The following is a 23,705-nucleotide window of genomic DNA, read 5'->3' on the forward strand; positions in this document are numbered from 1 at the left end:
ATCTCCACCTTTGCATTTCCCTGCTTTATTACAGCCGTAGAGGGGGCTGACGACTTCAAAGAAGGTCTCTCCAACAATCTTCAAATCTCTCTCCTGACCCAAGCACTGCACGGCTGCTGGATTTAATGTAGACTTCAGTTCCTGTTTGGGTCGCTGCCGACAGACTCGCCAGACCCCATCACGAGATGCTGTCTGTCTCTCTGCTCTCCCCCTGCCCCCCCAGAGCATCACAGGGCGATGCAGGTGGGTGGAATGGGACCGTGAGGAGTTCATCTAGTGCAACCCTCTGCTCCGAGCAGAGTCAGGGCTGGGATCAGACCTGCCGTCTCCATGGATGGAGAATCAGGGAGAACAAAACTTCTGCCCTGCCAAGCCCGTGCTGTGGGCTGGGATAAAAACAGCTGCTTGCAGGGCAGAGAAACCAGGATACAGGGCTGCAGGCCAGGGGGAAATATTCCAGGGAAGGAAATATGCCTGGGGAATAGCTGGTTTCCCTTATTTCCTCTTGACGAGCAGTGCCAAGGCCAGGCGCTGCCAGCTCCCTTTCCAGGACAACCCAGCCCAACAAAATGTCTCATTTTGGTCACCTTTTACCAAATCTTGCCCATCATGGGAATATATAAAACATGCAACAACTGGGATGCACTCTGGGAGAGCTGAGTATGGTGGATGACATCGATGGCAAAGCAGAAGCACCCAGACATGGCACACAGTAGCAGGGAACGTGCTGGAAGGACAGATATTCAGATGCTTTCTGTGCTGCACACACCTTTGCTGTCGATTGAGGCAGGGGAGTGCCCTGGCTGCATGGGCTACAGCCACAGCACGAGATATTTTGGAGCCCAGCAAAGCTGATTTTCAAGGAAAACCCCCAGTAAAAGGCTGGGCAGCATTTCTGTCTTGCCTTGTGCTGCTCTTTCGAGATGGAGCTCGTTGCAACTGGTCTCTGCGATTGTGGCAGGGAGCACTGCAACCAGCAGGAAAATGGGGAAAATGCTAAAAATTAGAAATGCCCCAAACTGGTGCTTTCAGACTCAAAGTCTGACCGAAGTTGCCTGACTCTTAACAGTCTGTTTCCAACAGGAGCCAAAATTGGCAGCAGAGGAAAGAGCAAAAACTGCTCAGGGGACAATTTTGAATCCCTAATAAGTCAGGCAGCTGCCTGTGACTGATGTCCACCTTTGCCAGCCCCCTCAGACCCACCAGGTGAAACTGGGTGTTACCAGCACCTGAAGTGATGACTTGCTATAAAACACAGGCAGGCCAAAGGGTTTGGGTGCATCCTGGACCTCCCAAATGACCGCTGCTCAGCCTGCAGCCAAGGCAGGGAGGTAGGACCCCTGCCCTGTCTCCAGCTCCACCGCTCCAGCCAAACCCCAGCCATTGCTCTCAGCTGGAGAAGCCCAGCCCCTCTCCTTGATGCCAAGCTACCCTGTAGGTGATTTGTCCTCATAAAAACATAGGTACATAAGTAAGATTTACCATGAGCCACTGGGATAGCCACTGATATTTCTGCTGCCTACTGGTCCTCATCACATAGGAGCGGGACTGCCTAAAGCCTGCTGTGCATAGAGATGTTCTCCAGCCCATGTGATTCCTGGTTTCCTCCACTGCTGGAGCCTCTGCTGATATGGTCTCACCCATTTTTAATTAAAAAGCAGGAGAAAAGCATTCGTCTCCACCAGCACAACTCCTTCAGAGCAAGCAGTGGCACGTACGCTCTGCAGCTCACCGAGACGGCATCATGAGCAGGGAACGAGCAGCTGAGAGCAGCCAGAGGAACAAGGACCAGAGCAGAACAGCAGCCAGGTTCCAGCCTTGGACAGGCACCTGGTCTGGGGACCTCTGAGGATGCCACGGGGTGCTTCTGTGGCTCCTTCCTTCAACACCCCCCAGGAGCAGGGAGTTTCTCAGCATGGTTTTTAAAAAACCATGAGCACAAGGAGGTGCTGGAACGGGAAAGAGGCACCATCAGCCCCAATTAAACCCCTCCTCGGGAGATTAGACAGCATGTAATCTCCACTCACAATAATAATTACACAGCTTGCTTGATTTAAGTCTCTGTTGTCTCTCCTTGTCCAGACTCACTGGAGCACAGCTCCGCTTATCCCACAGGCAGTGATGAGAGAGCATCCCCTGCCCATTTTCTTCTTGATTCAGACCAGTGCCTGTAATTTGTTAACATCTCTTCTCCCCTCCGATTTGAATCTCGGGCATGGCAGGCCTCTGTCTAACAATAATACAGGGATTTCAGGGGTATTTATGAGAGGCTTAAAACTTAATCCTACATGAGCAAGGTAAGCCTGCTCTTGGCCTAAAACGTGGCTGGAAAATCTGGTGCCATTGCTACAGCAGGGAAAAGAGGCATTAATGGCACTGAGCACCCTTCGAGTGGGGCCAGGCGACCGCTAGCACTGCTGAGGCAACTCCTGCAGCCAGGAGAGGGGACGCAGAGGCGAATTTGGGAACCGAATCACTGAATCATAGAATAGTTTGGGTTGGAAGGGACCTTAAGGGTCATCTAGTCCAACCCCCCTGCAGTGAGCTGGGACATCTTCAACTAGATCAGGCTGCTCAGAGCCCCGTCCAGCCTGACCTTGAATACTTCCAGGGATGGGGCATCTACCACCTCTCCGGGCAACCTGTGCCAGTGTTTCACCACCCTCAGCATAAAAAATTTCTTCCTTATATCTAGTCTAAATCTACCCTCTTTTAGTTTAAAGCCATTACCTCTTGTCCTATTGCATCAGGGCCTACTAAAAAGTCTGTCCCCATCTTTCTTCTAAGCCCCCTTTAAGTGCTGAAAGGCTGCAATAAGGTCTCCCCAGAGCCTTCTCTTCTCCAGGCTGAACAACCCCAACTCTCTCAACCTTTCTTCACAGCAGAGGTGTTCCATCCCTCTGATCATTTTTGTGGCCCTCCTCTGGACCCGCTCCAACGGGTCCATGCCCCCAACTGGGGGCATCTCCCTTGCAGGCCTTGGTGTCCTTCCATCTGCTTGCAAGATTGAAGATTTTTGCCCCATTTCTCTCCACAGCCGTACATCCTGCAGGATCTCTGCTTTGGCCAAGGCTGGGAGGGAAAATGAGTCCCAGCACGGATAGCTGAGAGTAACTCCTGTGCCAACATACAGGGGCAAAAATCTTCAGTTTACTGGGGGAAAAAAAGAGTGATTTTGGCCACTTGGCAGGCTGCCAGCCCGTGGTACCCCACGCTGCTCGGGCTGCACGCCCCCAGGAGCAAAAGCAAACGTCAGCCTACCAGCATTGGGAAGATGTCCGCGCATGTTTTCGGCTTGAGAAACGGGGCCGCGAGGGCAGCATCGCAGAGAGGACGGTCACGCCGGGGGAGCTCGGCAGACAGATCAGTGACTCACATCAACCCTCGTCTCTTATCAGTGGTATCTGTTACACCCGTGAACCTAAAGCCCTTCATCGCCCCAGGGGTGACACAGCTTCACCCTAAAAGCAACCTCCGCACCACCGGGCTAAAGCTCTCACAGGCTGCGCTGCGGGGGCACGGCTTCCCCAGCGGCACTTTCGTTTGTGCCATCCTCTGGCAAGAGCCGGTGGGAGGACAAAAATGATGCCCAAGCCTGTTTCAAGGCAGCAAACTGGAAAGCCAGGAGAGGGGGAGGCTTTCGGGCAGGCTGTAATCAGGCCTCCAGACATCAGCAGAGAAAAGCAGGGCTACGAGAGATGGTGAGCGGAGCAGTCCCCCCCACTGCCGCAACGCCAGCCTCCGTGGCCACGGAGCTCCGGGTGGCCCTGCTCGCGCTGGCATGGATGAGCAGGGGTGGGGGACACCCGTGTGGGGCACCGGGATGCCTCCTCCAGACTGAACGAGCCCAGGAAAAAAAGCTATGCATTTTGGAGACTGCAGACCTCACCGGTCGCCCTTGCTTCCCCAGGGAACACTTCTGGGACACCCCAAATACCACTCAGCATCCCAAGAGAGCTGTGTCCCTCCCCACATCTCCTCCCCACCCTCCACGGGGGAGGGAAGGGGCTCAGCCCCCGACCACAGCGCAGGCGGGTCTCTTACTTTCTTCTTGCTGCAGTAGATCTGCCACTTCTTCTCTGCCGGCAGCGCAAACATGGCCTCTCTGTGCTTGTCCGTGAGGTCAAGTTCATCCTGGAAAGGGGGAAAAAAACCCACAAAACATGCAACATGAGTACACAAACAGGTGATGGCACAGACACAACCCCCCAGATAAGCATCGTAAATCAATGTGGGGCCACACCACAGCGCAGCGGTGGGCCCGCAGCATCGCCCCGTGACTATCGATTTGTCAGGGCAATGATGCTAATTCTCATCCTGCTGTTTCTGACCTCCCCCTGACTCCTGGGCTATAGCTGGCTGCTGGGAGGACGGGGCTGCAAACCTCCCTGTCTCGTTCCTCCCGGACATCGCCTTCATTGCTTTTAAAGGCAGCAAGCGTTTTAGAAAGGACAGGCATGAAGCTGTTACAGCTGCCCGCAAGATAGCCTCGCACAGAGGATTGAGAGCTCCAGATGATAGACCGCATCTAAGACACGTACAGTGAAGAACAATTCAAATAAGACCTTTTTTACCACCACAGATAACTGCTTCACTGAGCACCCTGAGCGGCCCAGCCCATTGCCATTGCTGACACCCTCATATCGTTAAAAACTGGGGCTTTTTTTGGCTTTTAGTTTGTTTTCCTATAACTAAAAATAGAAAGCTCTTTTCCTAATATCTACAGTTCATAAAGAGGTACATCTTCTCCACCAAAACTGGACTATGTGTTGCCTGGCAGGGATAAAGCTGTTTACTGACTGAAACCTTTATTGGTTTATCGGATGTTATTTTAAAGGACACATCCATTTTCGACTTGGAGACTCAGTTAGCAGCATGGCCTCCGCCGGGATGCCCGAGTATTATCAAAGCCTCGTCGCTTCCTGGTGCTAGATGTAGGTCAAAGCTTTTATCAGAGAACTAAATAAAACATTCAGGCAGGGCTGGGAGGCTCGTTGCTAAAGCCAACATTGATCTTACAACCATGGATGTCTCTTAAAATCACCACCACTGATGACAATCCTCGTGCTGGAGGGGTGTTGGTGCAGCACCGGGAGTGCTGCAGATGCTGCAGAAGGTCACAGGAGAGCCCTGTTATGGCCCCCAGCCAACTCATCCCACCCAGCCAGTGGATTTAAGTAAGAGGATCCCCATTAAAAATTACACACTTAATTCCAGCAACTAAAAAAAGCAAAAAAATAAAAAAAAGATACCACATGGAGACCCATTAAAGTTTCCCTGCCTGAATAATAATGCTTATCTACTAAAGCTGGTAGCCCCTGGTACCCCAATGAAAGGTAAAAGCCCCATTTGGTGAAGGCTGAGCAAGATGCCTAGGGGGGAAGATGGGTCCCTGCATCAGCAAGCACTCAGGCCATGAAGAAATTCAGCTAACCTAATTAAAGCTCATATTGCACCCAGTAGCCAAGGAAGGGAGCCTTCAGCTATCTTGTAACCCAAACCCAAGGGCCCTCCAGCACAACACGCAGTGACAGAAGGGTGCCGGTGGTTCTGAACATCTCAGATAGGCTTATCCATCTACTTCAGGTATTGATTTCACTTCTTGATGAAATTACTCCTCAAAAGCAAAGGTGTCGTGGAGCTTTTTCCGTTACATACGCATGGAGGAGCTTTGCCTCTTCCTTGACTTTTCCCCCCTGTATCGACCGACTCTTCAAACCACTGTGCTGCACAGAGCTGACATTGGTGCAGCTCTGGAAGCAGATTTGCAAGACACCCTTACAACAGAAATAAACATGCTGCCATGACAAGAGACTTGGAAAAAAGTGAGGACTGAGAAAGCCTGCGCCCAACCTGAGACACCTCTCCCCACCCTGTGCCCAGGAAGGAGAACCTGCCTTAGGGACTCCTCCAACGAGCGCCGTTTTCAAACCTCCCCAAGTCCTTACAATTTGGGAGGTCAGGGATTCATATCCAGCAACTGATCTCCTTCCCAGCCTTGGGCAAGTCTCATCACCCTTCCATGCCTCAAAACAGAAATTGCACTCGACATCCTTTGCTGTTGTCTCCTCAAACAACGAGCCGGTCAGACACCCAAGCTCTGCTTCAGCCCCAATTCGGCAGATCTAAAGGCAGCCAACAGCATGACACCTGACACAGGGGCCTGGCTGAAATGCAACTCGTTGGAAAAGGGCATTTGGGCATGTGGGAGAGGATGAGGGTCTCCTGATAAATATTTACCTCTGCAGTGAGGGTTTGAGTGAGAGCAGGAAAGTGCTTCTACTGCAACCTCGCTTCCCTGCCACGTGAATCTGGGATTCAGGCACGAAAACACCAGCCACGCACATCTGTACTCAGGTTCTAAGAAAAATATTTATTGAAAACTTTCAAAATACCCATACCCTAAAAATACAACTTGTGCAAACGTGAAGATTTATTAACCAAGAAAAAAAGTCTAAGCTGAGCTGAAGCCTACGTGGGAGCAAGAATGGATAAAGCAGAAGAACATACTAGGTGCTGGCACATGACAACATGCAAACACATCCAAAAAAGGTGCAGAAACGCTTCTGAGTCCCACACAGCACGTTTCATTGTGGCTGAGCTCTAACATGTTCAGTCATTGCAGCCTGCGTCACTCAGCAACACCTACCTAATGATATCTTGCAGGATGCTTGGGAGAGGTGTTTAAATAAATACTATGTGGCACCCAGCGAATATGAAAATCCTCATAATCAAACAGTGACTAATGACTGTTATTCTGAGTTGTAACAGCAACTTAGCCGTGAAGAGTCAGGTCTTCGCTGGTTTTACGTGTATGGGGATTCCGGCACCCACCTCCAGCCCTTCGCTTATGCTCACTAATGGCTCTCTCAGTACTCCTTGGCCCCAAGCAGGCTACTCAGAAACTGCCATTCAAACTCCAAAAGATCAAGAGAGGACAGGAACATTAGCCATTTTCCGGGGGCTCACAGACCACTGTACAAACGCAGCTCTGACAAAGCCTTTAGCAATTGCACAGCGGGGTGGTAGCGCAGCAGAGAAGCCGTGCACAACCTCAAACCCGTATGTGCCTTCAATTAATAATCACGAGCTCGATAATTAGGTAATTCTAACTGGCAATTAATTTTATAGGCCATTTGCAAGCCATGCACTCCCGCTACAGCGTGCGATGTTGGCGGCTGTTGAAGAATGAGAAGATAACTGGTAGGTCAGTGTCCATCGCCCCCGCAGCCCTCACCCCTCACTTCAGCCTCACCTCTCACAGCTCTGCCCCTTCCACCTGGCTGCCTCCCATGGCAGGATCTGCCAACTTCGCTATTTTAAATATTTTTTTGGAATCGGGTCAAAGGCACGTAAAATAACAGCCTCATTTTGCTACCAAAAGGAAGTCTCTGCCCAGAGTGTTTTTACTGGAAAGAGATATGCTACTCTTAAATATTCATCCCGTACAGTTAAACTATTCACCTTTACATCAGGAAACACGTTTCCACATTAAATCTTCATTTGAATATGATTTAAAAAAAAACATCATAGGGGAGATTTGATTCTCGGTGTGTATTTGCTATTTCTAGGAGGCAAAATACTTCCATGCAGCTTGCTTTGCTGATGGCTCTCCGCTCAAGCCAAGCAAACCTCCCCCTCTCTGAGCACGGCACGAGCTCCAGTGAAGGTGATCCCACACCATTCTCCTAAAGGTACCTTAGAAACACGTGGCTCACCTCAGCATGCTGTGAGCACAATCCCATGGGCCAAACAAGTTTTTATCAAGTGATCTATACCTTTCCCTTGGAGGACACACGAGTGGCGCTCGGGGCAGGGCATGTTCCCATGGCCCGTACCTCCCCGAGCTGGCAATGGGGTGGTATGAGGAGCCCAGACCACCGGAGGTCATCTGGTCCAACCCCCTGCTCAAGGAGGGCCACCTAGAGCCATTGCCCAGAACCATGTCCAGATGGCTTTTGAGTCTCTCCAAGAAGGGAGACTCTACCACCTCTGGTTTGCAGCCACCGTAGTCTCCAACCACCTCTTGAAGGCAAAGCCAGACCAAGCAGAAAAGCGAGGCGTTGCCGCTGCAAGAAATGTTTGACCCTCCCAGCAGAAAGGGTACCAAGTCCAGCCCCAGACTCACAGTGCGGTCCTCGGTGAAAGCTCCTGTCCCTGCCACTTCATCCATGCCCCAGTGGATGTTTTAATGCGCTTCTTCCATAGGCTGAGAGCCACAGGCTTTAATGGGGGCAACAGCAAGAAGCCAGCAGGATGCTGCAAATCTCCTGATTTCAGAAATGACCTCCAGAACAGGCTCTTGGAGCTGGGCGAGCCCGAGCGCTGCCCACCCATGGCCGCAACACCCCAGCATGACCATCATGGGTTCTTCCCCTACACCCCACAGGTCCTGCGGGCCACCAAACATTCTGCAAGAAGTAGCTGGAGACTAGAGATTAAGTAAGGGACAACTCCCTATACAGGGGTCTGCACCACCAAAATATCTTTAGAAGTTGTAGGAAAAATGATGAAAAACCTTTAAGTCTAATGCACCTTTCTGGCCAATAAATTGTGTAACTGTAATACATGGAGGAGTTGGGGGAAAATAAGGAGATCATCCATTGCCATAATTGAAATAAAAATTAATTAAAATTTGCTGGCTTGTTCTGGGTTTATATATACATACATATGTGTGCATATATATATATACGGAAACAGACATACAGAAAGACATCACCAGATCAATAAATCACCAACATTATAAAAAGCAAGTGAATTTACTCCTGATGGATGGATGCAGAGTTTAGAACCTTCTGTAAGTGAGACTACAGTACGTAAAGGCAAGCTCCATTGCATCCTCAAATAAAGCACGAGAGATCCAAGATTGCTTAAAAAAAAGAAAAAAAAAAGAAAAAATAGAAAGAAAGAAACGAGTGGGAATGTTTTGGCAACATTTGGCATTAACTGGTACAGCATGGGAATTAAAAATTAAATAAATAATGGCCTGTTGAAGCCTGCATCAGCTTCCTTTCTCAGGGGTCATATCGCTTTTTCACTCTCTTCCAGGCATTCTTCTCCAAGTTCATCAATTTGATTTATCCCAGAACGCTGCAGTGTCAAGGGAAACGGCAATCAGCATTTTTCCCCCTGTACCTCATCTAATCTTCTTCCGCTGGGCGAAGGCGCTGCCCGCACGACCAGCTGGGCAGCTGCCTGCCCGTGACTGCCAGCCCTGACTGCGATCTGCACCGGCGCACGATAAACCTCTGCCTCAGAATCCATCTTACTCAGCTCGTTATTTTCTTTTTCAGCTGTTTTCTTGAAGAAGCAGACTTATTAATCAGTGGCTGTTACAGTGCAAACAACAACCGCCTTCACACGCATCCTGCACCGCAGGAGGAGCTCCTCTATCTGCAACATCTATTTAGGTGATTACAATTCTCAATGCATGCAGATTTATCTTTTTTTGTTGTTTGTTTTTTTTTTTTTTAAAAAAGGAAGGTACTGAATGAAGTCTTTTATTTTTAGTATTAGTAATAAAAATACCTCCTCCCCAGCACACATCCTTTCAGCCATAGGACCCTGAGAACTTAAAAACAACCCCTCAGACAAACTGACCCCAGCCAACATTATCACTGTATATTTTTAATTTACCCACAACAACATGCAGCTGGAATTACAGAACATGAAGAAAAATCAACTATTCATATTTCTTAATGAATAAGCATAACAGATAGAAGATTTTTATTAATTTTGCCTTTATCAGGTAATTAATTTTTTGAATAAAGGAAATTGCTTACAGCAAGGGAATGAGTAGCAGCAACAAGGAATAATGTGTAAGCACTTCAAAGTGCTTATGCCTAGTCAACCTCCTCCCACATTGAATTTTTAGTCCCAGATTGGAAGAGAAAAGACCCCAATCCACCCTGCTCTGCAGCTTTCAGTTATTAGCCTGAACGCATTGGACATACATAAATAAAATATGTATTCTTTTCTTCTTCTGCAGGAAAGATTATGGCCATCAATAGCTGATTTAGCTCTTCAATAAACTCTAGCCACAGCTGGTTCATGTTGCCATCAGTTCAAACACCTAACTGAGGCAGACAGCATGTAATGCTTTAATGTTATTTAATTTAATTCATTATTTTAATAGGCTAAAGGTTTTAAAGGTGTTCATATTCCAGTACTAGTGTATTTTAAAAGAGAAGTATCCACTTAGGTTTCCCAATCTTTTTTGTTGTAATTTATATCTATAACCACTTATATACTCTTTTTTTTATTTATTGAGCTCGGCCTTCTGTGACCTTTTCACCGACATCATCTGGAATTTAATTAACACAGGGTACTTTTCCAGCGGGAGTTATTGATCTACACAATTTTATCCCTAAGAGCACTCTCAGACCTAGAAGTTCTGCAGGTGGATTGCCTGCGCACTTTTTCCACACAATTGTACATAAACCCTGAAAACAAAAAAATAAGGTGTATCAGCTCATTATTTACTATTGTGATAGCTAAAACAGATTAAATCCCACCAACCACAGCTGGACGTGACTGCCCTTTGGTGGGTGCACCTCCTACCATAATAAAGCACAGAGCTGGCAAAAAATAGGAAGAAGATTTCAGATGTGGATTTCCCACCTATTTACGGAGCCAAAGAAGCGGCTCCCTTTTCGATCAGTTTTTAGATATCACCTCTGTGGCTGGCATCCCTGAGAGCTACTGAAGTTGGAAGTCAAGCCAACAGGTCAAGTGTGGCTTCAGATGTCCCCTGCCTGACAGGGATGCTCACGGAGGAAAACTGTGCATGGTTGGTCTGGGGCTAAACCGCTCCAAGGTTTCCCCAGATAACACCCTGGGAAGGGCTTCAAAAAGGGGCTGGATGGGAATTAGTGGCTGCAAAGCCCCACGCCAACTCGATCCTGAAAGCTTCCCAAGATTTACCACTCTGCGCATGGGACCCGAAGGATGCAGCCGAGGGAAGCAGGAGCTAGCCACAGCCTGATGCTGATGGGCAACATAAGATGGAAATGGACTCCTTGCATACCCATAACTTGGATGGGACAAGTGGTCCTCATTTCCCCATAACCCTGGCTTTAGTCACACCTGGCATCCTAAAGACATTTTTAAGAACTTAGTCAGGTGCAAAGACAGAGAGTCACCCTGAAGGAGTCAATTTCTGACCGAGGTTTGACATCCAGCAAGATGCCTAGAGCAAGCAGGCATCAGATGGGCTTATAGATGTGTTGTTGGGGAAGGGAAGCTGACCCCTGTAAATAACAGTATTGATTTGAACACTGGAGTTGGTGGGAATTAGGACCTCCGGGTGCTCAGGCAGGATCCTGCCTGTGGGGCTGCAGAAAGCCTCGGCTGCCAGAAGCCGACTTTGGTGATGCTTGCATGTCGAGGAACACCCGGACTCTGCCGGCAACAGATACTACAGCGGTATGGACGGCTTTCATTTGCATCTGCCAACGGATACGAGGCATGCACGGACTATTCCCAGCAGGAAAGCCTCGTGCTGAGGTTGGTGATGAAGCACAACCCATGTGCTGCTCAAACCTGCCTATAACTCCAGCAACACCTAACCACCGAGCAATCAGGAAGGAGAAGACCACTGCTGGAGCAGATGCCCCATCCAATGAGGCCGGTACCCTCCGTGGTGACCTGTGCCAGAAACACTTGGAGCCGGTGCAAGCCAAAAACCTAAATGCCCCAATTAAGGTCACCGACGCGTTACCGAATGAGCTGCCCACGCATCTCCCAGGGATGTGGCCTCCTCTTTTACGAAGTGCAAAGTGGAAAGCATTTAGCAGGTAGACCATATAATTTTTCCACTTCAGCTGTACTTCTCCTGGAAACAAAAGGGTTTCTTATGTGCTCTCTACCTTCAGCTGGAGTTCACATTGTGCTATAACATGGCTCCTTTGTAAAATTACAGGTCGGGAACAGCATGGTTTTGGGGCAAGCCCCCACACTAGTTTGTAGCTGTTACAGATATTGCAATTACATGAATGCTTCAGCTGAAATATAGCGTTCCTTAGTGGATTACTTCATTCAGGTTCGTGGAACGCGTGTAGGCAGAAAATCCTTATTTTCTCACCAAGTAGGTGTGTGACTTCTGTATCAGATGCTTACCTATTAAAACATACATTTAAGAGATTATCTGTGAGGGTGTAATGCCACGAGGTGATGAAAACAAGCGCTGTGAGTGGTGGGCTGGGCTGGGCTGGGAGCCTGGCAGGTCCAGGCTGTTTGCATCTAATGAGCAGAACCTGGGCAGACCTGTAAAAGTGTCCACATGGTTCCCTGCAGAGTGAATTTAAAAGCAGACATTACCGAATCACTTGGTTTTCTTCCTTAAAAGCAATCATAAGCTCAAGGGAGCTTGGTCTTGGGAGATGGTGGTGGGACAGGGTCAGAAGTCCCGTGCTGAGTGTCTGACCCTGGAGTGACTCTGCAGAAAGGGGTGTTTTGCCCAGGACACAATTTTCTGGGTACCAACTGCATGCTTTTCTTTGCATATACAGGGGAAAATGGCTTCGGCCACTATTCAGTGGTTCACAAAATCCTGAAGTCCTTAATGCTGCAAAGACCAGGCAGCAAAAAATGACAGCTGACCTGCAAGCATGAAATGCAAAGCTTGGCTTTGCAGCTGATCCCTCAGCTGTTACTTAAAAGCCGTGTTGTTTTGCAAGGCCAAAAACCTCATACTTTCTCCTTACTGGATTAGAAACTGGGGGAAAAGCACATTACTTAAGTTCCTAAGTAAAACTGGATATCTCTAGCAATGAGTTCCCAACCTGGCACTGTTATTAACATGTAACAGTGCTCACACTGACCGCACCGCCGCTTTCTCCTCGCATTGAGGTAGTCCTCCGCTCCCCATTTGGGCAGCATATAAAATTGCAATCATCCCAGCACGCTGAGAGGGCAGGAAGGCACGGCTCTGCGGGACAGTTACGCATGGAGCATCTTACCCAAGCACCCCACATCATGAGCCACAGACCGATCGCCCACCATGAAGCATTTCAAAGGCGACACAGAATTAATCTCTGTGACGGGGGATGCTATCTCCTAACAGATAGCATCCAAAGAGCGGCTCTAATGAAATGCACTAGTTGCCCCAAGTACAGCAAAAACAAATGCTGTAATAAATCTTGTAAGCTGCCAGAGACCTTTTTTTTGTTCCCCAGGCTCCCAAGTTTCCACTACTTCATAAAGCAGCAGGGAGGGATGGAGCAGCCTTCCACGTTGCGGGAGGGGAAGGCATAAAGCCCAGCACTTCAGAGACCATGTGTGAATATCTCCCCTCCAGCAGATCCCAGTGAAGGCAGTGACTAACACCATGCAACGCCAGCGGGCAAGGGTCTGCACCAGTCCTGAGCCCAGGGGGCTGGGGACACTGCACAGCCACCAGCCACCCGCCTCCTGGCATCACCTCCCCAGGTCTCTAAGACCTGCTGGGTGCTGAAGTCTGGGCAGAGGGACCCGGGGAAAGTTACCTGTTCTGGTTTCATAGGCTACAAGTGGGCTGCTGCATATCACAGGCGGGATGCAGGGCTAGACGGTGGCTGCTCTAATTTCTTCCCCATTGCTAATGACAATGAATGCTCCAGAGGCAAGCAAAGCCACGCTGGACCCGGCAGCTCCTCCGAGCATCCAGGTGGTCTGAGGAGTTGCCGGAGCATCGTTCTGGTACTGCCGGGACAGAGACGCTGCCCCACCGGGAAGAGTGCCAGCGAGGGGTCCTGTGTCCTGCTGGGGCTCCCGCTGCCCTCTCCAGACCAAGCCGTTCAATCCCCCGTGCCTCCACCCCCCGCCCGGTGCACATCCCGTGGGGCCGATGCACACCACCACACACAGAGCGTTTCATTACAAACCTCAGAGTGACAGGGAGTGTTAAGCAGATATAAAGGACATCAGTCATTTACCCATCTGGTGGAAAGTCTAGTTGCTGGCAGAAAATAGGGAGGATTGTTACGGCAAGATCTACCATATGGCCCCATTATGTGGAGCTTTGCAAGTGCTTTCTCTGAGTGTGCAAGCAAGATTTCAGCCTTTGAAGAAACGCCGTATTGTTAGCCTGGATACGCAAGAGCCTCTTGAAAGAAGCCGTGGCAGATGGCACAGCTTTGTTCTCTTGGTTCGCAGGCAGCTCGCGCAGCCCCAGATATTCCCCCTTGCCGGGGCTGAGCAGCCCCACGGCACAGCGATCCTCCTGATGTGTCCTACGGGAGGACCAATGGCTCCCGCAACTCCTTAAATCCAATGGATGTTGCCTGGCAGGTACCACACCGCTGCACGAGCCCCAGGAAGCAAACACCGCCGGCCTGAGCCGGCGGTTGCACCGGTGTCGATGCAAGGAGAGCTGCACGAAATTGCAAAACCTTGTCCCAGCCAAGGGAGCTGCAAATCAGTAAATCTTCCTGAAACACCCTGCTTTTGTCTGTGCCTCCCTGCCAGCACCTGCTCCTTCCTGGGTGGCTGAGTCTGGCCGGAGCCCCAGCAGGACAGCGGACAAAGAAAAGCCTTTCAGACAGGGCTGGTGCCCGCTTGAGCGACATCCCAACAATACCCCGATGAAAACCCATTCAGCGCAGGCGGGGGGAAAGGAAGGGAAAGGGAAAAGCTTCCTCCGGGAGGAAGCAGCGATCAGTCACTGACCACAGCAACAACATCTGCATCTGCCCTGAGCCAGGCAGGCTCCCTGCTGCGTACCGCTGGCTGGGACAGGGCACGTTGTCCCTGCAGCTCGGGATGAAATCGGGCATTTCTTACAGGCTAATTGTTCCTGTTTGTGCCCAGGCAAAAAAACCCATCCCTTGTTTCCCTGTTGTTCCTCCTGAGAAACACTTGCAGGGCCACAGAATAAACCCCTAAATATTTAACTATTCTATTTAACTATTCTAGTTAAAATCCAAAGTGTCCATCTAACATAAAGCAGGCCATAAAACAGACACCGGGAGAGTAGATCACGCCTTTAGCTGACCTTGGAGTCACAGCTGCTCCACGTCCCTCTGCAGCTCAGGCCCTCGTCCTTGGCCGCTGGCACGGGACAATCACCAATTTCTCACGCTACGGATGTTTCCTGACTCAGACCAACAGGCACACTTAAAAAATACCCGAAGCCCAGAGAATACTTTGAGGGATGGCTCCAAAAAGAAAGAGTTTTTGCCCTTTGGTGTATGCAGCAGGCTGGGATCTGCAGAGCAGGGACCCTGCTGGAATGTTGGTCTCTGTGGGAGGATTGTCCAGCCCGGTGACCAAACCCACTGCTGCAACGTCCCCAAAGATACCACCCATCCCAGGCCTGAAATCTTCCACTCCTGCCACTCCAAGACCCTAATGGGAACAAACGGGGCAGAAAAGTCACTATTAAGCTGCAAGAGAAGAGTTGGCCAAGGACCAACCTGAGCTGGCAAAGTCTCCAGATCCCTTCCAACCCCTTTGACTTCCCTCAACCCAATCGACCGAGACAACCGAGGACTTTGGAGGGAGCCCTGTTCCCACAGAGCGGGCACAAGCCATCCCGCGCTGGACAGTCGAGCGTGACAGGCCGGGTTGCATCAGGCTCCTGCAGGCGTAAAAATCAGCCCAGCACCTCTGAGTGCTTTCTCTGTCTCTCTTCCAAATGTTACACAGTGGGTTTATACAGAAACAGTGGGACACTTTCCAAACCATTTAACTAATGCTGAAATTTAATACCCGACACCAACAGGTTACTGAGAGCAAGAAGGAGCTGTTGTAATGGGGGGGGGGGGGATTTGCAACTTCACTCCCCTGAATGGGAATCTGCCCTCTTGCACCCGCGGGGCAGAGCTTGGTTTCCCCCTCCTTCCCACCCGGCACTGGCTCGGGTTGAGATTTGCCTGATGGGTTTTTTGGGGAGCCAGGGGGTTGCAGCTGCTTGCACAGCAGCATGGTGAGCACTCGCTGTCCCCCCTCCCTATATGACTTCAGTCCCTGGGGAACCAGCATGGCTCCTGCTGCCGGTGTGCCCTGGAGCAGCAGCTGCCTCTGAGCCTTATTCCCACCCTTGGCTGGGGGAAAAAACCCAAAATCTCGGTAGCACGGAGCAAGAGATGGAGAGCAGAAGGGCCACACCAGGGTGTGTCCCGGGCCTGACTGGTCCCTGCAAGCACCGCTGGGCTCCTGCCTCAACCGCACACACAGCGGTTCCCTGTGGCTCAGCCTCTGCATCAAGCATCTGGCTGAATTTGGGGGAGATGCTTTGAAAACCCTGGGCTGAGACGAGGTGCCGCAGGCTTGGTGGGGCTCCAGCAGGTGAGGCTGCGTACATGCCTCCTTCAGCCTGGCTGGCGATGCCGAGCCACAGCGCAACAAGCCCTTACGCCGCCTTTGGCTGTGGCATGGGAAGAGTTTTCCATGGGAAAGAATTTCCCCAGGAAAATCTGATTTGGCCAAGTTATCAGTGGAGAAGAACGTGGAACAGAGGCAGTCACTCCACCTGAACAGACCAAACCTGACCAGCGGCATTTTGCACAATTGCTGCAAGAAGAGTCCTGCTGCAGGGACGTCTCATCCCCACCGTGCTGTGTTGGGTGTCCCAGTCTGCCAGACGTCTCATCCTGTCCACGGAGAAGGACATCTGGCCAAAACTGGCTCTCGTCATACAACCTGGAGCTCTCCTCTACCAAGTGGCTTGGTCACCAAAACCACACTGCCTGGCATCTAACACGACATGCTATACCATGAGGTGTGACTGAGCAGCGTCACGACTCCCAGCTCCCTCTGTGCATTAAAACACCGTAGAGAAATCCCATTTCACTGCTGAATCAACTCCAAGTGGAGCACTCTGGGTCCATCCAACAAACCACACCAAAATGTTTTCGCTTAGAGGAAATTAAAGCTTTTTTGGCTGTCAATTTTTTTTTTCCATGTTTTTCAGGGTTTTGGTACCGAGGGATAAAGAAACAATATCCTGACTCTCCAAATCTCAATTTAGCCCACACCCAAGGATCTCTGTGAAGCAGAGTGCCCAGCAAGTAAAGTCACTTTGCACCTACAAGGGACAACCTGCTTTACTGGCTCGGACAGCCCTGCATCACCCCAGAGGTGCACAAAGCCAGACAAGCCCCCAGCCCCTGCTCTAAGAAATCAAGGCTTTCTAACAAGAAATAGAAACCACCCCAAACTGGCAGGACTTTAGGGAGGAGCAGAGCTCAAGGTTCAGTGCAGAACCACTCCCAACAGCAGCCCCGATGCTCCCTTCACACCAAAGCTTGCCTGAAAACTCAAAACCAAGCCTGGGGAGACTAGAAAGAGGGGAAAAAACACCCAGGGGCTGGGGAGGGAATAAAAATTAAAAGCATCCTACTTACCACCAGCTCGGTGAACATGACGTCCAGCTCCTCCACCGGCGGCATGGGCAGCGCGGGCTCCATGGTCTGGAGGGCGAAGCTGCTGTCATTGCGCAGCCGGTACGTGATCTCGGGGTGGTCGCTGCTGCGAAAGCAGCAGAAGATGAAGGAGATCCCCCGACCGCTCCTCTTCCTTGGGGCCATGGCCAAAATCCTCTGCGTCCCTCCCTCCTGGGCACTAGATCCTGAGGGGAAGAGAAGAGAGGAGGCTTAAGCAGCTGCCCCACAGCGCTGCGCTCCCGTCCCGCCGAGGGGAGGAGGAATCAAAGCCACCCACGCGCTCGGTGCGGAGGGGAAGAGCGGAGATGGTTTACGTGCCAAATATTTCTGCTCAGATTTGACGTTTACGGTCCTGGCAACCTTGACGACTGCGCGAATTAAAAAGATACATTTGCTTTGCCTTGTGCCGAAGCCGGCAGCAGCAGGGGGGACACGCCGCCATCCCCGTAGGGAGAGGGGTCCTGGACCCCCACCACTGCTGCAAATCTCAGCAAATCCCCGCCGACCTCCCCGTGCGGTGGCAGCCAGGCCAGCCCCCGTCTCAGTCCGGCTAGGGTTATGGCAAATTTGGGAGGCTGCTGCCAGGAACAGCTGGATTTACTCAGAGCCACCAGGTACATGGTCCCCAGCATGGATGACTCAGTGCTTGAAGACCTCATGTGGCTCAGGATGCCCTGAGCCACAGATGGCAGCAGAGCTGAGAAAATATCTTATATTCTCCCCTCAGCTCTTAAACGTGTCCCTAAACATCCACCGGCAACTGCCGGTTGGGCGGGTTTTTTTCATGGAAAGTTTTACTTGGCTTTAATTAGATAAACCCTACTTGAAATTCCAGTAAATATTTACAAGACGCGATTTCAGCTGATAAAAATCACACGGTGCCGGTAGCTCAGACTTTCCTACGCAGTGCTTACGTCGGGCACCACTCATGCTGGCGGTCACTTGGGTTTTGCTGATTTCTGAAACTCAGGTTGGGAGCAAAGCTCAGGGTGGGAGACATGTGTCTTGCCTGATTGCTAATGTCAAGGACCTGGCAAATACTGTCCCAAAATTGTGACTGTGAAGACAACGATATAAGAGGAGGGCCACCTACGAGGAATGAGGATGGCAGAGAAACACCCTAACAAAAAAAGTCAACCAGCAAAGTAGAGAATTTTTAAAAAGCCTAAACATTTGTCTTATAAAGCCACACACCCACACATTTTATCTCTGCGAAACAAGACGCCGAGATGTTAAGAGACAGGACAAACAGCCAAGGTTAATGCAGAAAGTTGAAATAAGGATGACTCAGATTTATTAACAAAGCTATGAAGAGACTTGGGAAAAAAGGTCGTCATTTGAAGAGGAGTGTCTGATCTCCCTGGAGCCAGCCATTCCCTTCTGACTACAGATTTATACACCCAAATAAACAGCTGCTGTGACCCGTGGAGAGCCAGCACCGGAGGCAGGTTGGGGGCAGACCTGGGGTCAGACCCTGCACCACCGCTTGCATGGCAAACGCTGCCCTCCCAAAATAGGGACCTTGCAGAAAATTTAGGCTCTACCCACGTTACTTTAGCAGAGGATCTGACCCTTGAAATTATCTTCGATGTCACGTTTTTAGCACATGGTGTAATCATCTGCTGAACCACGAACGGTGGGAAACAGCTATTGGGTCTTCACACTGGATAATCCCAGGCTGTGCAATTGCTCTATGCCCAGTCCGGAGGGTCCCTCTTCCCAAAGAGCCCTGAATCTCATTTCACATTTAGCATCTTGGATGTAGAAAAATGCAGCTGCTGGAGGAATTTCAGCTGCCATGAAAGCTCTCTCATCGCAGCTCCTCCGCAGCCAGCACCGCAGCAAATCCATTAGCAGCCTGCTGGCATCCCTTCAGTGTTAGGGGGGGTTGGGACCTGCTGGGGAGTTTCTTTCCTAGAGGAGGGAGGGAAACAAAAAACCATAGGCACACAGACCTCTGTCCCCTCCAACGTGGAGGAAAACATTGCAGACTGGGGTTTTAAAGAGCCACGAGGAGCAGGGCACAGACAGAGATGCTGGTGGCTGCCCAGTGCTTCATGCCTGGCGCAGGAGCTTGGTCCCGACCCATACATCCTCAGCTGTGCAAATTTTGGTTGCTTGGTCATTCCCAGTCCACGTGTACAGCCACGCCATGCCCAGAGCAGGGCCTGATCCTGCTCCCGCAGCTGGTCCGGAGCAAACAGACCTGTTCTCCTCTTCCACGGGGTGTTTTCCATCCCATTTTCAAAACCATGTCAACTTCATCCTTGAAACCTGCTGCTATGTACAAGCTCTGACTTGGGCTTGCAAAAATGTACTGAAAGCTTTTATCAGAACAACACCTGCTCTTCAGAGATACACGCTCCTGACGATGTTTTACGAGGAGTTTGAATGACAGACTAAAAGACAAGGTTTTATTTTGGGTTTTAAAGCAGAGAGTCATGTAGCAACCAAGACAAGGTATTTTTGAGCTGCTTCCAACTTTGGAGCTACTGAGGTTCCTCATTTTCATCTATAAACAATTACAAAAACCAAACCACCCTATAGTGCAGGCTGAGTGGGCTGTAGGTTATTAGCAATCAAGGCTAAAAAGGGTTAGAGAGAGAATATGTTAGCTACCAGGCAAATAGCATTAAACCTTCAGAAGGCTGATGAATATTCATTGACATGATGGATCAAAATCAAAACACAGCTCGCTGGCAGGTCTTGGGGAGCGGCAGACAGTGCAGATTGCACCGTCAGAAGTCCAGCTACACAGCCTTCTCCTTCCCTGCTAAACCTACAGAAATCAGTTATTCATGGAGAAAAACTGACAGCCCCTGGCAACCTGGAGGCTTGCATTAAGGACAGCAGAAGGGACCAGTTCCACACAGCACCACATGTTAAGTGTCCTGCTCCCACCTCCCATTTATACCTTTAAGAGCTAATTAGATCAATAAATTTAAGTCAGATTGTGATCTAATGGTGCTTTCTGGCCTTTACTATTGAGCAGGCCAGAATAAATTAAGTTTAATTGCCCTGTATGTACAGAGCCAGGGAAGATAGGATGGGAAGGCTCACTGAAGGAACTTCTAGCCAAACCCCAAATCCCAAGGCAGGACTGATGGGGCTGAATCATTCCCAAACAACTTTGCTTTCACAGAAACAAGGGTGGAAATGTGTGTGTGATGGGCTCAGCCTGGAAGCCCAGGGAGAAGAGGATGATGATGAGAAGAAGCTTAGCTCACATGTGCCACCAGGACTGACTGGGATCCCCACGCAAGACAGAGGCCATGGGCTGCAGTTCAGCGATGCACAGAGAGACAAGTTTTGGGTTTTTTTCCCAGCCCTAAAAAAAAGCATCAAGCCTACATCGCCCTGAGCAGTGCTTAAATGAAATCAGTCATTAGGAGAAAATTGGACCCCGGTGTCGTTTCCGCCTTTGCTTTAAGGAAAGGAGAGCAGCAATTACCGCTTGCATATTCAACAGCCTCCTCGGCAAGCTAAATTAGCCCGCGTAGAGCAACGTGCTGCCAAAGCCTGTCTGTGACTGATGCCCCAACAAGCTGGTTTAAAGCCAGCACCAGTATTACAGCATTGCGGTCTGCAGCCTAAAAATACCCAGCAAGGGTACAAACACATGCAAAGGAGCATGCACGCTCCCCTTCACACCCGCCTCCAAACCCGCCCAGAAGCTAAGAGCTAAATCCTCAAATATGAATATTAGCGTGTTGTTTTTCTGGCTCCTCTCCCATCCCCTCCCAAAACAAGGATGCAGGATCCTGAGCGAGCTCTTTCTCAACGGGGAGCTTTATTTCAGTGCATTGCACAAGGGGAGAGTATTTTTGTGCAAGCGTAGTAATGCTCACTGACCGTCTCTGCCGAGCCCCGACCGATTTCGGCATCTTGGGCCACGCCAAGCTTTGCCTCCCCGCACCCCATAGAGTTTTGGTGCAGCCTGGGATGCTCCTGACCGACAGAAATTTTCTGGCTCTCTTCCATCACTGCAAAGTGACCTCCTTGGCTGGCGGTAGCTGAGAGGCGCTTGGCCTCCGCAGGCAGTTTTGGAAGACACCGTCACCCCCACCAAGTGCTAGAGCCAGGTGTCCTGAACCACTTTTTACAGCACGTAGAAGGCAGAAATTTGGCATCCTACACATTGCACCCTATGGTTGTCCCATCCCACCACTGAGCAATGGTGCACCCTCCCCCTCAATGCTTCTCCCCATGCATGTAACACCCAGCGCAGGGCGCAGTGCCGAGGTGCACGTCAAACCCACTAAATACTTGCATCATTTTTTTAAGCAAATATTTCTAGATGATTTTCCTTCCATTGTAAGTCGTGTCCAGACCTCCACGGCAATAAAAACTGGATGCTCCCACAGTATTTTTCAGACCAGCTGTACGTTTGAGGCATCCCCTGAGAAGCATCAAAGCCTTCCCCGGGCACATTTGGATTTTTCACCTTATGGACCCAAGACAGCCAGCACCCTCCCTGGCTCCTCTCACTAACCTCACCTCTTCTTGGTTTAGGTCCCAATTGCGAGCCCTCCGAAACGCGTGCGTGGTGCTCTGCCCATCCGATCAGGCAGCAGCATTTAGGCTCGCCCCTCTCAAGAGTGAGAAGTGCTGCTCCGTTTCATGTTTGCACCAAAGCCGGTGCAAAGAAACACTTTTTAACAAGGGGGACCCAAGCATTATTTAATTTTAAAAATGAAAGATTTGAAATAGAGCCCTTGCGTGGATGAAAAGCTCAGAAACAGGATTGCCGTCCCCTAAGCAGGAGCCACCTCCCCTCCAATGCAGAAGCCTGGAGGACCTGAGCCCATCACCAGCACCTCCAGCATGGATCCCACGCTGAGCACGGTGCCAGCATCCCCAGCATGGCTTTTCCTATTTAAAGTAACCAGGATGATTTTTTGGCCACAAGCTCCCATGCTGTTTTCCAAAAACCTTTTTCTCCAGCATAAAGCTGTTTTCAGGCACAGGCTGCACAGGAGGGGAATGTTTGCGTTTGGTGAAAATCCGTGCACATTGGCAGGAGGGGGGGAAAACCCCAAAACACTCGGCTAAAAGGCTTTAAATTGTTTGACGATTGCCTTTTCCCCCTTCATCTACCTGTGAAACAGCAGCTGCAAAAGGGCATGGGGACAGGACCCTTCCCGTGAAGCCGCAGGAAAATCAGCTGCCAGGAGGAGCCTGACTCATCGCTAAATCACAAGAGCACTAATTCTCAGCCTAAGCAAATCTCAAAGACTTGGGTTTCATGGATTTATAAATACATCTGCCAAATCCTGAATTACCCTCCTCCCCCTTCCCAGAAATCCTGTTATACTCCATGAACCCAACAAAGAGAGTTTTGCATCTCCAAATCTTGCTCGGGCTGCCCAGTACCCAAAGGATGCTGACAGGAGCTGGCTGCAGTCGCAGGCTCTCAGCTCGCTCCTGGAAAGCCCCATCTGCCAGCACCATCAAAAACCCAACGCTCGCCTAAAATGTGTTGCCTCTTCTTTGTGTTATTTCCTTTTCTTGTGGCATTCGTCACAACCTGAAGTGTACATCGGGGCCTGCCGTCTCGCAAGAAGGCATTTTATGCTGCTCAAGGGCAGACGAGCTTCAGGGGCTCGATGGTGAAATTCAGCAAGAAAAATCAAACCAGTTGATTCACAGAGCCAGTAAACACTTATACATTCATTGGGGTTGGGGGAAACCCGGTTGCACAAATTTGTAACACACCAGAAAAAGCCTTCCTTTTTCCATCTAAACAAAATTTACATCTACTGCAAGCAGCGAAAGTGCTGGGAGAGGCTTTTTTGTATGTGTCTGCATAGGGCTCCCTCCCAGGCTCCCCCCCAGGGAGGTGTTGATGATGCTACTCAGTGAAAAGAGCAACCACCTCCATCGCATTGCGAGAATATCACAGCCTGGCTTGCAAGTCGCCTCTCCGGCGCACGAGCAAGCTCCCGGCCAAGGGAAGCACACACGCTGTTGACTCTGCAATCCATTTTTTGTGGGGAAGAGCGTGGCGCACAGCAGGGTGAGATGAGATCTGTCTTAACACTCTCCAACTGAAATCAATCCTCAGAGCAGTGCCGCTTGGTTTGGCAAGCCAGCAAAAGTCTGGAGCAAGGGATGGTTGCTGGTGTGTTGCAGGACCACATCTGTCCCAGGGCATGAAGGTAAGCCTGGGTCCAAGGAGAAGGTGCTGAGGGCTTGCAGCATCCATCCTCCATGGCACGAGCTGCCCCGGGCATCCTCACACAGTCCTTTACCCCTCTGCTGGTTGCAGAGACCAGCACAGCTCAGTGCACAGGTGAATCTGACCAGGGAAGATGCTGCTGGAGCAAAACTTTGTTTAGTTTT

General features: G+C 50.3%; 1 protein-coding gene across 5 annotated transcripts in view; it reads right to left on the bottom strand.

The window, feature by feature from the left end:
- Positions 1 to 23,705, bottom strand: part of DAAM1 (dishevelled associated activator of morphogenesis 1) — a 98,707-nt gene that overhangs the window by 41,964 nt on the left and 33,038 nt on the right. For all 5 annotated transcript variants that reach the window (XM_052783492.1, XM_052783488.1, XM_052783489.1 and 2 more), the window contains 2 exons: positions 17,325 to 17,548; positions 4,045 to 4,134 (listed from right to left, as the gene is read on the bottom strand). In XM_052783492.1, the coding sequence (XP_052639452.1) occupies positions 4,045 to 4,134; positions 17,325 to 17,507 (273 nt within the window). In that variant the 5' untranslated portion in view covers positions 17,508 to 17,548. The remainder of the gene's footprint in view (positions 1 to 4,044; positions 4,135 to 17,324; positions 17,549 to 23,705) is intronic.

Source organism: Harpia harpyja, chromosome 3 (genome assembly GCF_026419915.1).
Source record: "Harpia harpyja isolate bHarHar1 chromosome 3, bHarHar1 primary haplotype, whole genome shotgun sequence".
Lineage (NCBI taxonomy): Eukaryota > Metazoa > Chordata > Aves > Accipitriformes > Accipitridae > Harpia > Harpia harpyja.